The 12123-nt window shown below is 41.4% G+C and overlaps 2 protein-coding genes across 2 annotated transcripts; one reads left to right on the top strand and one right to left on the bottom strand.

The window, feature by feature from the left end:
• Positions 1-286: 286 nt before the first annotated feature.
• On the bottom strand, positions 287-4748 carry LOC124406096 (thioredoxin domain-containing protein 11). Its single transcript, XM_046881467.1, has 9 exons — positions 4330-4748; positions 3683-3893; positions 3328-3558; positions 2982-3185; positions 2687-2884; positions 1862-2581; positions 1554-1784; positions 1285-1478; positions 287-1211 (listed from the first exon to the last, which is right to left on the bottom strand). Exons 1-9 carry the CDS (start codon positions 4539-4541, stop codon positions 716-718), a joined length of 2697 nt encoding a protein of 898 aa, XP_046737423.1. The 5' UTR covers positions 4542-4748; the 3' UTR covers positions 287-715.
• A 224-nt stretch (positions 4749-4972) lies between these two features.
• Positions 4973-7614, top strand: LOC124406098 (exosome complex component RRP46). The gene is made up of 5 exons (XM_046881472.1): positions 4973-5276; positions 5515-5628; positions 5737-5858; positions 6009-6152; positions 6749-7614. Exons 1-5 carry the CDS (start codon positions 5168-5170, stop codon positions 6929-6931), a joined length of 672 nt encoding a protein of 223 aa, XP_046737428.1. The 5' UTR covers positions 4973-5167; the 3' UTR covers positions 6932-7614.
• Positions 7615-12123: the final 4509 nt, after the last annotated feature.

Consider the following 12123-nt stretch of genomic DNA (forward strand, 5'->3'; position numbering starts at 1 on the left):
GATTATAATGTGAGGAACAACAACAAATGGTACAACACAAAAAAAGAATGAAAATTTAAATTTCTCTTCAATCTCCGTAACAATCAAGAATCAGATCTATTTTCATTAAACGATACTTACGAACAAGTATTATCCTACAGCGAATATTTATTTTTCTCAACTCTTCTGTTCAGTTGCAAATTTGAGTGAAAACGTGAAGAGAAAAAAATTAGGAAAAAGAAATCATGACCATACCATATAAAATAGAAATTATAACCAGTCAGCGCAAAAGTAACTAAATGAAAGACTCAACCAGGATTTGGTATAGCAAGAGAAAAAATTTATGACATGTCATTCATTGTATTGTGCAGGATTTCAAATCTAACATATCATTTTAGTAATTGTTTTTTCAATATATTCCCAAAAAGAAACCCACGTCAGAGTTGAATGGGAATGTTTTCTAACATGAAAAGACTCATGATTTCACAATTTGATATGTCACTGTGTCGTCACGCAGCAACTCTTGTCAGAAATTGAAATTAATTTGAAGTGGCGCAATTTTAAATAATCCAGCAACAAATCACATTGATAAGTCAGTATGGAAACTTTAGGTTGTATTTGAAATGCAGTGTCTTTGCTACCGAGCAATGGTCGGGCGCAGATATAATGAACCACGACAGGAACGAAAGTGTCCACAAACCAAATATCAGATTTGCATAGCGCGAGTGAGCGAATATCACAACTCATGTCTGAGTTTACTTACATTGTTAATATTTACATGCTTGTCACTAACGACCTTCCTATCTACACCATTGTCTATGTCAAGAGCTGATAGCTCTTGATAATACGATTTAAACTTATCCCGAATTAAGATAACCTTGTCCTCGTCAATTCGTAGATCGCTGATCGACCCTAATGTCAAATGAATTTCTTTAATATGCTGTAACCTTAATAGTAACACTTTCAATTTCTTACTTGTGGCAGTCTTATTTGTAACACTAACTAAACTTCGTCGCAGTCTTCTGTAGCTCCGAAGTAAGTCTTCAATTATTTCTAAACAAAGAAGCCTAATTTGGGATACACAGTCAGCTGGCGAATCTCCTATTCCCAAGTGGCAGATGTTTACCAAGGCTTCAACGTGTGCATCCCCATCCAAGTTGGCAAGAACAAAGTTGAGGAAATTTGGAATGCTGATTGGTAGAGAGAACGGAAAGACAGTGCTGTCTGCTTTTCTAAAATAACACAAGCTTATTAGTTAATACATAATCTTCAGATGATTCTCGGGTAAAAAAAAAATTCGATTACCTCTTAGCTGGGAAGAAGAGAATGGCTGGATATCGGTTCATTGTATATTCCCACGGCAGATCGTTTCCGTCTCCGTTAATACGCACAAAAGTTAGATTCTGCATGTTATGTAAGTACTGTGCCACTGTTAGGAACACGTATGATACTACGTGACAAAATGCGCAGTAAGGTGAATGGTACATTACTACTACATCCTGAAAAGAGAAATTAGCGATTACTAATGTTTTATAGTAATGGACTGTGGTGATATTTAAAAACGGCCACCCCACCTTGTCAGGGTTCATAACAGTATCCAAAAATGTATCGGTTGTTATCTCTGCAACACATATTACAGAGTTTTCGCTGAAACTGCATGTCTGGTGTGTTTTAGAATTCTTTACTGATTCCAAACGGCTGTGTGAGCATAAATAACGTTCTAACGAATTTTCGGTGTAATTGTTTATGAATTGTACAAGCGAGTTATAGCTCACAGCTTGCTCCAAAATGTATTGGCTTTCTTGCTGAAAAAACACAAAGTAATTTTTCTATACTAGGGTCAATTTATCTACATTATTACAATATTCATCGATCAACATACCAGAGGGTCTACAATAGCCACAGTAGTTTTATCTTTCTTTATTGCAACATCAATACCCAGCCCCTCAGCAATATGAAAGAACTGCAGGCTATCAACAGCTATCAAAGCCAATGTTTTGTTAGTCTTGCATATGGAAGATGTTAAATTAATTTTCTGATGATCGTGAGGCAAATTTTTCGGAAATACTGGTGGATGATAATTATTTCCAGTTAGTAAGTGTCTGCATTCATCTTTTAGAATGTAATCAGACAAAGCATTTGGAGTTTGTGCGTCATTTTCTTCTGTTAAAATAGAAGTTTCAACACCTTCCATCATTTCATGGTTTTCACAGCAAAATTCGTTTTGTTCGTGTTCTTTCCTCTCTTCTGCAGGTATGTTAAAGACATCTATTTGCTTACAGCTGTGATAAAAGCTGTTGAAATTTGCGGCACATACCGGGTCTTCACTCTTTAGTAACACAGATGTTTTCTTCTTGCACATTAAGCACTTATTAGTTAAAATTTGAGTACAACAGCTGCTGTTTATCCACTGTCGATCGGAAATACTTATTTTTGGAACCGGTTGTTGAATCTTGTTTCTATCTAAAAGGCGCATACACTGCTTACTTTTATCATAATGCTTTGCCTTTTCTCTAGGGCGAACATACTCCAAGTGGTTTACTATGTCTTCGATCATCAAGTTGTCGCCGCAATTATAATACTGCACCCCAATTGCTTTCAACTGGAAAAATCAAGTCACATCAATTTATAAAACAAATGTTAATGATGAGTAAAGAACAGTTAGTGCAAATGAAATTCAGACTACAGTTATCCTTGAATTACTTACCAAATTATAGTAGTAGTTATATCGATGAAACGGGTTCCTGGGTGTAAATAGAAACAATACTGGTCCATCCTTCAAATATGGTGCTAGTGTTAGAGACTTTGTACCTGGGGGTTGCAGCCAAAGAGTAGCTTGATGTAGTGCTCCACCAATCCACTTCAGCAAACTATCAGATTTCCATTCATTTTCCACAGGATAACTCTGTATAAGGAATATTTTATAGTAGCACAATGTTCAACATTGATGGTTCAAAAGCAAAACCTGGTATTTATATATTTCAAGCTAAAACTGCTCGTACCAATGACTCGTTCCAAAGTAGCAATCTAGCAGAAGGAAATTCCGTGACTCCGTAATTAGATTCTGCGGATGTATCGGTAACCACAGCAAATGCTAGCTCTCTGTTAGGATCTCTTTCTAGTGATTTAATTGCAGTTTTGTAAAACACATTGTATCCCGGCGAGTTTTTTAGTCCGGTAAAATTAAAGTACCCTATCACCACAGCCTAGAACATAAAGTTTTGTGATAATTTCACATGTGCGGAGATAACTCCAGTGATAATAACAATAAACATATAGAGGTCACAAGCCAGATTGAACACGGAGAGATAGAGAGAGAGAAAAAGAGAGAAATGTAATCAAACCTACGTCATAGTCTACAATCAGGTTCAGGAGCTGATTTCTGTCAGTAATTCTGAATATTGGGTTCATAAATGCATGGAGAAAGCGTATCATGTACGCTGCAGTACGAATGCCTCTGTACTGAACACCAGGTCCTCGTCTAGGATAGAGCATCAAAACTGGGTAGCTCTGAATCTTGCTGTATTGAGCCCGGCACTCTGAACCTGGGTGCCAACAATTGATGGCTGCAAAAAATATCTGAAAATTGATAAATTAAAGTTAGTGTTTCGTTTCTGCAAGTTTTTACAGAAATGTCAAGTGCAAGAAGCAATACACGAATAACGATTTCTGCATGGAACTTAGTGAATGTATTAATGAGAACCTGTTTGTGGTGAAAACGGGCCACAATTTCAAACTCCTGTCGAACGGCTTGACTCTCAGCATCCCATGGTGCGTAGTACATAACAAAACTGAGATCTGCATCTGTGACTCTTTCAATAGCGGCGCCTAAATGACCCTTGTAAAAATCCAAAACCAGCGAGCTTTGGTTGAAGAATGGCCGAGCTAAAGGAGGTTGTGACACTTTTGGAGGCCTGTAAATAATACATTCGTAGTTGAGGATTCGCTATTAAAGCAGTTGTTTACCAGATTTGTTATACACAAATTTAATCAACTAAAAAGATCTATGTGAAATCATGTTCTAAGATCATACGCAGTCAAGGTTTGATTTGATGTTTTCGAAATGAATATTTGAAAATCTCATAGGTTTTTATTTAAGATTGAGTTTTATAGTCAGATTTAAATTTGACTCAATCATAGATATTCAAAAAGATGAATAATAGAACGCTGTTATGAAATAGTGTTGTAAAAAAATTTCTGAAAGTGAAACGAATTTTGAAAAATAATTTCTTCTACGATGTAATTCATGATACTAGCATTTGAATTTTTTTACAATATGCTAGGTGATTAAAAATTCTAGAATTACTATGTTGAGTTGGCCGATAACCTTAAATATTCGCGAAAACTTACGAAGTGTGCAGAGCTGCTAAGGTGGTGAATAATATTGCAGCAAAGAAACATAATTCTTTGCCATAGTGTAACATTTTCGAGGCTAATCGTTCTTCTAGTGCGGAGCTTGTTGCGAGTGATGTTTGGACCACGTTATCACTTCCTGAATCATTGGTCGGCCGCAAATTATCACCATTTCTCTGCGGACTTGTGTCGCGTTCTCCACTGGTCATTATCCACGAAATTAAACAAATAACGAAGGTCCGACAGGGGGATGATTGCCGTCAAATTTTCGTCACGTATCGCGTCATTACTCGGGCCTACTTATCTTTTCATGGGGATTATATTAACTTAATTACAAACGATTATCAAACTCGCGCCCCAAGGTCTGCACGTATGTCACCTGTGCTCCATCTTTTTCTCCCCTGTGAACAGCTGACCGGTAAAATGCACACGTCTAACGACATTTGAGTGCAAGTGTCGAAATTTCATCTACAATTAAATTGAGCTTTCATAATATCCTTATGCATTTTCAACTTATTACAATATGTCCTTACTTCCGAATCACACGTGGCTTATTTTTTATAAATATCGTTTTGACTTGAATCGGCTGCTAAACTGTCATGAAATTTTTTTAACACCTGCAGTTGGCAGCCTGCACATCTTTCCACTATGTCTAGGGATATCCTGACGTGGACCAATGAGAAACCGCGACGCCGAGTTTCTGGATATCCCGATGTGGCACATCTCCAAAGGTTTAACTCTATGGTCGACGCAACGCGTGTCTTGCATTCGTCTGCTCCTAACCTAGTTCAAATTAGGTTCAAATTGTAGCGGCGAAGATAGGAAACGAATTGAAATGCAGAAACAATTGGAAACTATGGAGGAGGAGGAGTGCATTTTGCGACCGATGAATTGCGAATTAAATCAGCTGAGCAGACCGGATGGTTCAACAATGTTTATGCAAGGTAACCAATCCGTGTGAATGGTTGTTTGTTTTCCTAACACAAGTGCAGGATTGATTTTTTTACCTTGTATATTAGCCATCATTTCAAAAATATCCAGACTTTACTTTCCTAGTCTCGTAGATTCACATGTTCCAATTTTTTAAAATTATTGGTAAGCTGTCGCGCGGTTTCTAATATGTACATACATACATACATACCGTAAATTGAACTGATGGTGTTTACAAATGATCAATTCCAGGTGACACCGTCGTTGTTGCCGGAATTTATGGACCAATTGAAGCGAAGCTACAAAAGATGATGCACGACAGAGCGACAGTTGAAACAATATTTAGTCCTGCGAAAGGACCACCGTGTAAGTATTTCTTGATTGCTGACAATCCTGGTGTTTTGTTTATAGCTCTTTACAGAATACTTGCTTTTTATGTGATTAAACTTTTTCATAATTATTTTGTATTTTAAGGTGTTGACGATAGATTGAAAGAAACTGTCATCAAGGAAACGTGCGAGGCTGTACTCTTGACTGCGTTGCACCCTGGCATGGCGATAAGCATAAATGTACAAGAACTGCAGGATTCTGGAGGAGTTGGTATTTTTTTTTATAGATTAAGTGTTGTATGGTACAATTCTATCACTTCACTTTATCGCTTGATTCCAAAAATATTGATCCCACTTTACTTGATTGTTTTTTCTTTTTAATGAGATAGTACTTACATGTTATGTACAATTTTGCAGTTACTTGCCTGTGCCATTAATGCTGCTTGCTTGGCGCTCATGAACTCCAGTATTTCTATGAAATTCACTGTCGCTGCTGTATCCTGTATGATTGACCGCGAGTCAGGCAAACTGATTATAGATCCTGATAGCACGCAAATACAGGTTTCTGAAACTTATATTTATATATTTAAAATATTTCAATTAAAATTCATATTCTATCAACATTTATGAGTATAAAATATCATTGGTATTTATTTTTATTGCATAATTTGAACCATTTGAAAATAATCTTATTTTCCATAATTTGAACTTGAATTTTCCAGTAAAGTCTTAATCGCTAATTTTGATCAGCTTCTTTTTATACTCTGCAAATAAATTTTGAGGAAACATAAGAAAGATCAGAACTTTTTTTTACAAATTATTCTTCCTCTGTTCCTAGATGTTAATCAGAGCAGAACTGACGAACCAATGAACTTTGTATAATTTTACTTGCTGAATTTCACAACACGTTGTTGAGTCAAGTTTCGTAATTCAAAAGTATGCTATTCATTTTAAATGTTACTTTCGTGAAAAAGATTTCCTTTAATCCCAAGCTCATGGAGTTACATGTAATTGTGGAGCATAAACAACATTTTTGAAGGATGTTGGCTCTCAGAGAACAAAAATGCCATATTATTATTGTTACCTTGTTTCAATACCTTTCCTTATCACTCATCACATGGAATTCTAACATATTTGATAATAATTGTAAATTGCAGCATGCACGAGTTACGTTCACGTATGTTTTCGAGGGTATAAAAAAGGACTTGGTGTCTTGCCACACGACCGGTCGGTTCTCGGAGAACGAGCTGATGGAATCTCTTGAAAAGTGTCGAGCAGCAAGCCAGAACATCTTTAATTTTTATAGAAATATAGTTGAACAATACGCGATTAAATTATGAGGATATTTTCATGCAATAAAATTTATCCACGTCGAATTCGCATGCGTAAATTGCTGAAAATTCCAATGATTGAATTGTATAATTAGCATTTTGCGTATATTTCCGAGCAGTGGGAGATCCATTGTATGTACCTATATAAAAGTAATTAGCCGGTGGTATGCTCGATCCGATTCGAGCTCAGGAATTTAATGACACCGGTTAAAACGGCCTCCGCGGTGCAGGTGATTCGGTATAGCGAACCAGCGATCATAACTTTGATTCCATTAAACACAATAAGGCTACCAGGAATACTGACTGAACTACGTTTAGCCGCGAGGTTTCCCCCGGGGGCTCGAAGCCGCAGCGCAGTCCTGCTGACCATTAACAAGAAGCGAAACAATTTATGGCACGGTTCGCTCATTCCCACTTTATTATTTCTCGTCGTAGCTGAGTAGATGTTTCTCTGCTGCAGTCGCCGGTTTCGTTTTGCTTACCGAACAGCCAGATACAGCGTCAGCTTACAGACAGCCTGGCAAGATGCTTTACATCGAAATTCTGCAAACCGTTCTGATCTTGAGGCTTCCTCATTACCGTGATTCGGATGTATATACATATGTACACATTTATCTTAAGCATGAGGATAATTAATGACGTTTATGTACGTGAATGTTTAATACTTCATAATAAACAATTTTTCACTTTAACAATGAGATTCCCTTTATTCAATTACGTTAAGTTACTTTTTCATTTTCAGGGTTCCGTAATGTATTTTACCGCAAAATTTCAACTTGGACTGACAAGACTTTGACTTGATATAATTAGGAAATGAGCCTTCATCGGCCTTTTTGTCTTCCGCGAGAACTAATTATCATATATAAGATACAGACACAAAATTTTGAGACTTTCTAAGAGGAATAAAGCTTTTAAAAGCTCAGCAGTACCAAGGTTAAAAAGCGCATCTCTTTAAATTCTCTCCATGACGTCAAGGGCCTTCGGACAAATCGTAGACAAGGGATGGCTGCAAGCATTTTGAAGGAGCAGCGAAGGTTTTCGCGTTTTCCAGAAGATGTCACTGGCACGACATATGACGTCAGAAGTGCTGTATCCAATTGTAGCAGAGTTGATAAAAAAATCAAGAATAAGTTTCAATAACGGTATCTTCCGAAAGAAATGAAAAGCCTTTGTTGCAATAAGTCTGATCTTTGATAAATCGATACTATTAAAAAATACACTACAAAGATACTAATTTGTATACGCATTTCGTTATCGCGTGAAAAGGCACAATTACGCATAATTATCCACCTAATTAAAAATACAATCTGCGGCTGTTAACGACAAGGGGGGAGGAGGAGAAGAAATGACGAGTTCGCATATATATGTTGAAGGGTTAAATGCTGAGTTGCGGCGAAGGAAAGAAGGAATAAGAAAGAAAGGAGGAGTCTTCGACGCGCAGGTATTGAGTTGGGGCTACCTCATACTACACCATACCTCGGCACAGCTCTGAACTCACCATTTTACGATGTATAAAAAATAGACAGACTACAAGTTCCCGAGAACCCTATTGGCGCGAAGACTGTTATTATGAAATTAGCATTTAGCGAGGGCCATCCGGTCGAGGTTGGTAGGTATACATGTACACACACGTAGGCACGCGGTGTACAAGCTGTAATAGGAGGGCAAGAGGTAGGAAGCCAGGAGGTAATAAGGAGGTAATCGCTCCGAGAGAACCCTCATTGGACCGGATCGGGCCAGGTCTTTCGAACTCGGAACCAGGTGCCACCAATCGCATACTTCAACGTGCTCCGCGTTTCATTGGACGAATTATTTACGAGCCCTGCACGCGAGCGGCCGAATGAGCCTGGAAAACTGCCGGGTTGCATGTGACGTTAGACCGCTTCATTCTAAGGTGATCCTCAAAGTTCCCTTATACGACCAGGTCGCACACCGCGTATTACCCGAAGCCGCGGCATGAAGCGGGCACCTGTAATCCTATAATTATAATCCCGATTCTCGTCTTCTCCAAGCTGCGATTTGTCTTTGTCCCGATTCGACCCAGCTCCCCGATCCGATTCCCGTCTGCTATAATCCCACACGGAAAAAACCAAATCACTCCACGACGAATCGTCTCTCGAAACTTTCTTGCACAGCTGAAACACATACTCGCAGTTCCAAAAAGAAGAAAGATGCTGTCCCTCCATCATCGAGTTCCTTACATCCGATCATGCTTCGAAATGCTGAAAGCAACTTTCGCTTCTACCGGTCTCAAAGCTTTTTTATTCCGAAGGGTTTACATCTTTTCGAAAAACGATGAGCCGTTATACTTGATCAACTTGACGTGCTCAAAATAAATTTCAACTTTTGTTTGGTTTTTACTTGTCGAACAAATGTCAATTAGAGAACAATTATACGATTACAAAACTTAAATACAATGTATTTCTTGTTCACCAATTCTAGTTGAAGACATCTACCTGAGAGCAAGCATCTTTTAAGATAATTCGATGATTCGTAAATCTGGGCGAAACGATCGGAAGGACAAGGGTCCTAATTCAGGGTTTTAAGGAGGGGATCTGAGACCGGCACACGCCGTAGTGATCCCGGTTTGCGGTCTCTTGTCACATTCTTGTCAACGGGAACAACGCGTCACGTCAATCTCTTCCGCGCGCGCCGATCGTCTCGGTCGATCCTTTCCTCCTTCCCTCCTCCTTTTCCACTCCTTCCTTGAGCTCCTTCAGGTCTGGCTGTCGCGTACGCGTCAGCGGCGCCTTGATCGGCTGGTCCAGTAGACCCGTGAAACGGACAGATGGATGGACAGACGGACAGCTCGACAACCTCTCGATGCGTCAAAGAGAAATATAACTCTCCTCGCTCCCGGTCGAAACTGCCTCATTAACCGACCCACCGCTGTCGCGTCTGATCCCTGGAGTTCGAGTTGCGTCGCCGAATTCTCCGAGTATAGCTGAAAACTTCGCCTACCCCCATAGGAGCTTGGGGAAAGGAGTGAGCGACAAAAGGGCGAATTTCCTGCGGAACGTCGATCAGGAACGGAGCCGGAAAGCTGCTACTCGAACAAAGTCGAGGGGACAATGGGGGCGGTACCAAAAGCATGGGGCACCCTGGTCAATTCATCGCGGCGCGTCGGACGTTCATCAATCCTCTGGCTCGCCTCGGGTACCCGTGCCTACCTGTGCAGGAAGGAGTCTCGGCCTGCACGGCGTCGCGACGCAAAGGAACATTAATTGACGCGCAGATCCAAAGCCCGTTTCCCCCTCGCGGAGTCGACAGTCGCCCTCTGTCACCGACCGAGCAGATACTTCGGTCGCGGGGTTCCGCTCGAGGACTCGGTGCCCCAGGAAAGCCAGGATTTATGCTCCTATGAGTTGAGATGTTTGCGGGAGATTGAACGCGGCGCGGCAAAGACCCCCGCTGTACCGCCTGCAGGACCTGCAGGACCTGCAGGGAGAAAAATTGGCGCGCAAGTATCGCCGGCTCGAGTCCGTGAACAAAAGCTTGGGGCTCCTGAGTCAAGGCGATATCCTCGCGAGGCTGATTAAGATCGAAGTCTGCAGGACGAAGAGCGGGAGCAGCAGCTGCCTTCTTCTTCTCCAGGGTATATCGGGGCATCGAGAGGACGAAGAGCGGCCTGATGGCTGAGCGGAGATGATGAGAGATGGCAATGGCACAGCAACCGAACCCTGCAAGCTGGACTTCCGCGCCCGAGGCGTTTGGTCCTCCGGCCGGTTTGCCGTCGAGAGTTGTATCCTCGAAATAACACGTTTCCTTTTAATTTCAGTTTACTACTGTAAAATTGCTTGGTAATAACAATAATGAAACTGTTCCTGCATTTGCTAATGATAGTGATTTGTTCGCTGCCCTCGAGCGACCATCCGGCACCAGGCCTCGGAGAGCAAGTAGCTTGGCGCTATGGACGGACGGGACCATCCAGCGATGCGCGCTTATGCCGTTTGGAATTCATTTCATAGCTCTGCAGAAGGACGCGCTCCGATCTCCCAGGGTCAAACGCGTACTGCAATCGCTAATTAAGAGTCTTGTAATATATTTCCGCATCGGGGTATATTTCAGCACCGTATATGCATAACAACTTACAATTAGCATAGAGTTGCGATGGGTCCCGAAGTAGATACGTGGCTTTCGGATTTTTCGCCTCGCGCCAATCGGCATTGCAACGAGAGATGGAAGATGGATTTGGCAACGTATAGAGGATGGAAAAATAGGAGATAAACATGCGGGGAGAGGAGAAATCGGTGATTGAGGTGCACGGCATGGTCGCGGTCGGCGGTCGCCCGCCCTCAGGATCCATCCGTTCCGAACTCTTTTGAATCTTCGCCGGCCAATTAAAATAATTAGCGACGAAACGAAGAAGAGCAAGGAGGAGACGGACGCGCATAAACACGGACGCTGTGTTATTTACGGCTCGTCCGCGTCTTAATAACTAGCTTAACGATTGACCGGCAATTGAGCCTTACCGAAGAGTCGCGGTTTAATCACTGGCCCATTATTATATCCTACCTTCACTTTCCACGCGGTTCATTCTCGCCTTATCTTTTAGTCCTCGTCCTCATCTGATCGGCGCTAATTGTAAGTAAGAGTTTCGACGAATCCGATCATAAGTATATATGTATATAATACGCTCACTCCCATAAACTAGACGTACGAGTGATCGGCGAGTGAAATTGGTACCTTAAATCCGGTCTTCCGAGAACTCAGCTTCTTAATTGTCCCGGAAATCGAAGAACATGATGCATAAATTCGTCTCACTTTCTTCTCTCCCATTGATCGTCGCCAGCTCAAGCCCTGTTGAAACAGTGCCCATCAAGGAGGCACGCCGTGAGCTTACGGTGGTCTTCGTGGTCCTCGTGTGTCTACAGGGGTAGCAACCCCTCAGTGGTGTTAGTCTGGTTCCCAAGGGCGAAGGAAAGTGCAGGTCGAAGTTACGCGACGGCTGGAGAGGCGGGAGACCTCGGTCGTTTATTTGTCGTTATATAGTCGGGGAACATTGTCCCGTTGAAGGACCTGGAACTCGACGAGGGACCGCGAAGGGACTTGGAAAGGACCGCGGAGGGACGCCGCGCCGATCCGCGGCTAAACTTGACTCGTCTTTCGAAGGGTGGGCGGGGGAACCCGCCGCGTTTCATTTATTCAAAGTAAGTTATAGCGATCGGTGCTCTCACAGCAGCCGAAGCGGTCTGTCGCAT

This window comes from Diprion similis, chromosome 4 (genome assembly GCF_021155765.1).
Source record: "Diprion similis isolate iyDipSimi1 chromosome 4, iyDipSimi1.1, whole genome shotgun sequence".
NCBI lineage: Eukaryota > Metazoa > Arthropoda > Insecta > Hymenoptera > Diprionidae > Diprion > Diprion similis.

Excerpts from the sequence above, each read along its gene's own strand:
- LOC124406098 (XM_046881472.1), top strand. The coding sequence starts at position 5,168 with ATGCAGAAACAATTGGAAACTATGGAGGAGGAGGAGTGCATTTTGCGA. Across the intron at positions 5,277-5,514 it reads TTCAACAATGTTTATGCAAG|GTGACACCGTCGTTGTTGCC; the intron begins GTAACCAATCCG and ends GATCAATTCCAG. Across the intron at positions 5,859-6,008 it reads AACTGCAGGATTCTGGAGGA|TTACTTGCCTGTGCCATTAA; the intron begins GTTGGTATTTTT and ends ACAATTTTGCAG.
- LOC124406096 (XM_046881467.1), bottom strand. The coding sequence starts at position 4,541 with ATGACCAGTGGAGAACGCGACACAAGTCCGCAGAGAAATGGTGATAAT. Across the intron at positions 3,894-4,329 it reads TTAGCAGCTCTGCACACTTC|GCCTCCAAAAGTGTCACAAC; the intron begins GTAAGTTTTCGC and ends TATTATTTACAG. Across the intron at positions 1,212-1,284 it reads CTCTTCTTCCCAGCTAAGAG|AAAAGCAGACAGCACTGTCT; the intron begins GTAATCGAATTT and ends GTGTTATTTTAG.